The following is a 6,000-nucleotide window of genomic DNA, read 5'->3' on the forward strand; positions in this document are numbered from 1 at the left end:
AATATTCTTTGCTCTGACTTCTGTCCTTTTGTTTTTGTTTTGCTGTTGTTGTTGTTGTTTTCTATGTGTTGTCTACTAAGCGGGGGGGGGGGGGGGGGGGGGGGCGTCTCCACAAAATTTTGAAATACAGTCATACTCAATAAATTAGAATGTGCGTTCCGGTGAGGTTTATTTGTCAGATTAAAAGTACCTTTCTAAAATAACAACCTTTAAGCAGGTATGAAACATACATTTTATCAAGCCCACGTTTCTACCAGAAATAACGACTTTAAAACATCGGTCTGTGTGTAAATACTCTACATAACGTGTTTTACTTGAGTAACAGAAATAAATGAACTTTTCAGTAATATTCTAATTTATTGAACATGACTGTGTTAGATATGCTAACTCTTCTGTGTTTCATTTATTTTTATTACAGTGTAATTGTAAAGCACTTTAATCAACTGTTGGTTTTTATATCTACGGTGAGGAAATTAAAGAGGTGGAAAATGGGTGGAACTAAAACATACAAATCTATAACTTCTACCTTATTCATATTTAGATCTCCTTTCCCCAGTATGGCTTTAAGTTTGGCAATGCATGGCCTCATTCATTGATTTCCTCCCTTTTCCCCAATTTGTCTTCCAAATACTGTATTCCCCCGTTTGGTGTTTTGTTTTTGTTTTTTTTCCCCAATCGCCGGACAGCTAATTCATTTTAATGTAGTCATATATTTTTTGAAATTATCTAAGGCCAGGAAAGCATTCTCTATTTTAAAACGATGCTGTTGAGGCTCCGTGTCTGAGAAGAGAAAAAAAAAAGAACAGGAGTGAGAAATAATAATGCATTCCTTAACAAGCGGGATCCTTTTAATTCATCATATTGACATCAAATGTTTAATTTTCGTAAATGAGCGCTTTTACAAATTCGGCAAAGACGCAACATGATGAAATAAACTAACTGTTGGATTTCATCCCAAAATGCAAGGTCTTTTATCCACACGGGATTAAGCAAGCCTCACACCGATAAAGGTATTTTTTATTATGTTTAAGTCACGATACAGCAAATACGGTCATTTCCACAAGAGCATAGCATAGAGGCGCTATGAAACAAAATCTGACTGAAATCAATCAGAATTAATAAACAAAATGCCATAAATCTACAACATTTAAAACGTCTTTAACCACATGTTTAGCAGTGATTCCCTTTTAAAAACCTTTTACTTTATTAAATTACAGATGTTTGTTTTTTATTCACTGACGGGGTTTCTTATCCTTGTTATTATTATTATTAATATTATGCCAGTATATGCTACACAAAACCATGTCATTTACAGATTCCTAAATACCTTTAGTTACTAACAGTTGAGGCTATTCGCTCTTTAAATTACTACGGACTGTTTTCATTTTATGCTTGTTTTCCTTTTTTTGTACAAACAGTCACTATCACAAATGTCCTGCAGTATTTACAGTATGAACATAAATACAGTGATTCTGACTCAAAAGTGTGTAGAGATAGATAGATAGATAGATAGATAGATAGATAGATAGATAGATAGATAGATAGATAGATAGATAGATAGATAGATAGATAGATAGATAGATAGATAGATAGATAGATAGATAGATAGATAGATAGATAGATAGATAGATAGATAGATAGATAGATAGATAGATAGATAGATAGATAGATAGATAGATAGATAGATAGATAGATAGATAGATAGATAGATAGATAGATAGATAGATAGATAGATAGATAGATAGATAGATAGATAGATAGATAGATAGATAGATAGATAGATTTGTTCTAACTGTGAGAATAAAAACTGTAGTAACTAATGTCCTTTGTACAGTTCTTCTCGCACTCTCTCGGCGCCAGCAGCTCAGATTTTAACGGGGACACTGTCTCTGAAACCGGCGTGGCAGAGGGGGAGATCCGTCTCCTTTTGGCCTGTTCAAAGATCCCAGAATCGCTGGAATCGATCGACTTAATTGACGACGGCGTCTCTATCCAGCTGGACTCAGAGTTGATGTCTTTGGGTTTGGTCTCTTCCGAGCCACCGATCGGTGACCTCTCCGTCGCGATGGAGTCTCCCTCCTCCGACAGGTAGTTGGTGCCCGCTCTGCCTCCGAGGGAGTTGGCGGGCCAGCAGGAAAACACCGAGCTGGATTTGGTGTTCACGCCGCAGTACTGCGGCGGCGTGCGTCCTCCCCAGCCAGACGGGTCTGCGTAATAGCCAAGAGGCCGGTTGGAGCAGCCCGCAGTCGGCAGGGGAAGAGCCTTTACTCCGGCCGCTGCGTAGGACAGCAAGGTGGCCGCGTTACCGGCGAAATCGGCGGCGTCGTATGCCGAGGCGGCAAAGTCCAGTCGGTTGTTGGCAGGGGTGACAAACCAACGCTGCGGGGGGGTGGCAACAGTGGGTTCCTCGCTTTGCTGCGGGGAGAGCAAGCTGTTGCCGAGTGGGACGCTGCGCTCCGTGCCAGGACCAGTCCCCACGCCAGGGTGAAAGCGAGATTTGGCATAAGTGCTGACAAATTGGTCCTGCAGGAAGGAGCTGGGCATGGCGTATCTCGCACCCGGCACGATCTGTGAGCGCGGAGAGTCACCCGGTGATGGAGTTAGGCGGTCAATGTCGCAGCCTGTGTATACACTGAAAAAGATGGAGAGAAAAACAGAAACAATTCAGAGCTGAGCTATGCGTAATGATGGATCCTCGAAAAAATAGAAAAATGTGAAAACGGATATTCCGTGATTTGGACCTGTTATATTTAAATATCAGACTATGTAAATCTTTAATCGTGTCCAGTTGGCATTGGATTGATCTTTCATAAAACAAGAAATGCATACATTTTAATAACCACCGCATCGTCAGGAAGGAATAAAAGTTTTCCAGTAACTGTAATAAAGGTCATATTTCAGTTTTCATTCCCTCATCAGTCAGTGAGCGCATCCACAGCGGAAAACAAGGTGAGTTCAAAAGAAGAAGCCACAGTACCTTTATAAATTATAAAAGAAAACATATAAGAACATGAGTGTTTTCTACATGGAAGAAATTAGACATTCTTCTTACTTATTCTATAGGTTTTAAATTGATTTTATTTCAAATGGAGAAAAAATTGTTTTACAACAATGCACACAGTGTTTTTAAATTGCAGCTGTTTGAAGAATGGGTAAATAAAGATTTATTCAACTTTTTGGAAAAGAAAAGTAGGATAAATATTTTTGTTGAAAACAAAAGAAAATTAATAATGAACATTCTTACGTGTCATAATTGTCCCGAAATCCTTTGGCGAACGGATTGTGGTCGATTTTCAGTTGCGTAATCTGCAGGGGGGAAATATTGATTATTTCCTCAAAAAAAAAAAAAAAGAAATAAAATTAAATTAAACAAAAAATAAGACAAAAAATTTTTTTTTTTAAATAAATGTGTCTTAAAAGTTTGGTGCGATGAAACGCAAAAAACATTACAAGGAACTTAGCTCATTAAAATCGATTTATTATAAATTCCAAGTCAACAAAAAATCTTTTTCACTCGTTAATAGCATCTTCAGCATAGCTTATTAGCATTTAATTTTCCCCTGAAAGAATAAAGTAAGTAAATAAGATGCGCAACAGCTGAATTGGAATCTCGTCTCAAACAAGAAAGCGACCGTACGTCGGTGTTCTGGTAAGCGGTCACCGCGATGAACTGCGTCTCCGTGAAGGTGAACGTCTGGACTCTTCCCGGCTGGCTGGTGTCCTCTGTCCCATCCTCGTTCACTTCCACCACATGGAGCCTGGGCTGGTACTTGTGGAGGGACTGAAGGACCACCATCTGCAGGTTTCAACGGAATAAATCCCCTTTCAGAGTTTAGAATGATGATTTAAGCAGCACGCTGCTGTTTTCTGATTCGTTATAAATAAACTGAGCAAACGCAGATGCAAATAAAGAAGCACGCTGATGGGAAAAATGCACAGGTAATTAAATTAACTGATTTTGTTACCTGGCCTGTGTTGTTGGAGGCACCTTTGTTGTTGGTGAGCTTTAGCTTTCCAAAGGAGATTTCCTGACGCATCCAGTGCGCACCGGTGTTCGGTGAGTCCGGATGCATGTAAACTCTGTTTCCTTCAAAATTTTACAAATAAAATAAAAAAAAAGTTAAATGAAAAAAACAAAATCATTTCAAACTACAATATAGGCAGGAAAAACAACACATGATATACGGACAAAATTAAAGACAACATGTAATATCAAATTTAGCGGATAATGTTATTGGTTGTTATAATAATAGTAATAATGATGTGGCTACCTATAACATTTGTGTCTGCTTTCCCACACGGCACCCACTTTCCTCCTTGGAATCGCCAGTGATTTGGATCAGCGAGAATTACATCCACAAATATATTGTAGTGAGCGGTTGGGTCGAGGCCAGAAATGTTGAAGCTTAAAAACGGAAACATTCGTCTGCAGAAAAAAATTAAACTAAAATTAAATACATATATTTTGAGATATATTTAGATCCAAAACCAACAGATTTGATTTCCATTTTTTCTTGCCAATCTGAGTAAATCCAAGCAATTTTATTTATTTTCTTTGTTTTTCATTTGGGAGGGGGGAGCGCACTTATTTTACAGAATCGACTAATCGTTTGGTTTTGTAAAACTTGCATCTGCTCGCCAACTTACCGTCCCTGTTTTGTGATGATCATCTCTGTCTGGTGCCTGTGAAACTTCAGCCACAGGGCCCTGTTGCACAAATACACCTGCGCCTTCCCCGGCACCAGTCCCGCCTGCGCCGAGGAGAACTGGTAAAAAGCTCCCCCTTGGTACGTGTGTCCATACTGTTGCGCGTAAGGGTAACCCGCCGTCGGGTAGCCTTGCGGAGATGTGTTAGTTAAAAGGCTGTTGTACGCTCCGTTAGTTATGACCGGGTGATGGGCCATGTAGCGGCTGGGACTCCCGATGGAGAAAGCCGGGTGCGCCGGTCCATGCTGGCTCGGGTACGGAAACATAGCAGTAGGAGCTGCGGAGACTGACGGCGGCTGGGCGGACGGAGAAAAGATACACCTTTCTCCTGCAGATCCATCGAAATTATGACGGATGTCAGAGACTCCGTGGAGATCAGGAGAGAGTTTTCCCCTCTGGACGTCCCCCGACACGTCCTTGGAGTCGGGGAAATTGTCTGCCTCTGACTGATTCGTCATCTCCCTGGAGTTTTTTTTCAGAGGTGAACTTCTCTCCAGGTTGTCACTTGCAGGTATAATAGGATGGTCCTGCAACGAGAGCTCCTCTGATCCATTGGAGCTCGCAAAGCCACTGCCCACATTCATAAATTTCTTTGAGATTTCACTCGTCAGCGAGATGCAATTCTCCACTTGCATAGCTCTATTAGCTCATCCTATATCACAGGCTTTTTGCACACGACTCTCCTAATCTAACGTGATTTGGAGTAAGGAAGGCGGCAAATTAGCCAATTGACACCATCCTGCAATCAGGAAGGATTTTCTCTCCATCACTGCGCGTTTTCCTAATGAAACAACCGCTGCCATTGGTTAACTCATGGCTGTAATTTAATTAGACAGCTCTTAATTAGGCGGGCTGTGAGCAAAGTGATTTGTCTGTAGTATGACACGGGCCTATATGATTAAAGCATATAAGGATTGTTTCTATACATAAGAATATATATATGAATATATATATATATATATAATTATTAAAGCTGTTTTCTTCGCTCAGCTGCGTTATTTACCTTTACTTTGCGTTATTTACCTATTTATGCGCTATGAGTGCCAAAGTATGTCTGCCAAAGCAAACCGGGATTTATTATTAACATGCCAAAAATGACAGTCCATAAGAGGCAGCCTTAAAATGTTTGTGATATGGCGTGAAATCACTGTAGCCCGCTCAAGATGTGTTTATGAGTCCCAGCGCTTGTAAATATTTTATACGCACTGAAAGTTAGGAAGCCTGACGCCCATAAGAGGCAAGAACAGGCAGCAGCCCAGCTGAAAAATACACAATATGCTCTCCATTAAGAGT

At 40.3% G+C, this 6,000-nt stretch overlaps 1 protein-coding gene across 1 annotated transcript in view; it reads right to left on the bottom strand.

Annotated features, from left to right (window-relative positions):
- The window catches only part of LOC124870859 (sodium-driven chloride bicarbonate exchanger-like), a 54,283-nt gene extending 48,911 nt beyond the window's left edge, over positions 1 to 5,372 (bottom strand). Inside the window, exons 1-6 of the mRNA XM_047369687.1 lie at positions 4,648 to 5,372; positions 4,272 to 4,426; positions 3,966 to 4,087; positions 3,638 to 3,796; positions 3,245 to 3,306; positions 1,794 to 2,632 (exon numbers count right to left, since the gene is read on the bottom strand). Coding sequence (XP_047225643.1) covers positions 1,794 to 2,632; positions 3,245 to 3,306; positions 3,638 to 3,796; positions 3,966 to 4,087; positions 4,272 to 4,426; positions 4,648 to 5,342 — 2,032 coding nt within the window. The 5' untranslated portion in view covers positions 5,343 to 5,372. The remainder of the gene's footprint in view (positions 1 to 1,793; positions 2,633 to 3,244; positions 3,307 to 3,637; positions 3,797 to 3,965; positions 4,088 to 4,271; positions 4,427 to 4,647) is intronic.
- Between the last annotated feature and the right edge of the window lie 628 nt (positions 5,373 to 6,000).

The sequence above is a fragment of the Girardinichthys multiradiatus genome, chromosome 7, assembly GCF_021462225.1.
Source record: "Girardinichthys multiradiatus isolate DD_20200921_A chromosome 7, DD_fGirMul_XY1, whole genome shotgun sequence".
NCBI classification, from domain to species: Eukaryota; Metazoa; Chordata; class Actinopteri; order Cyprinodontiformes; family Goodeidae; genus Girardinichthys; species Girardinichthys multiradiatus.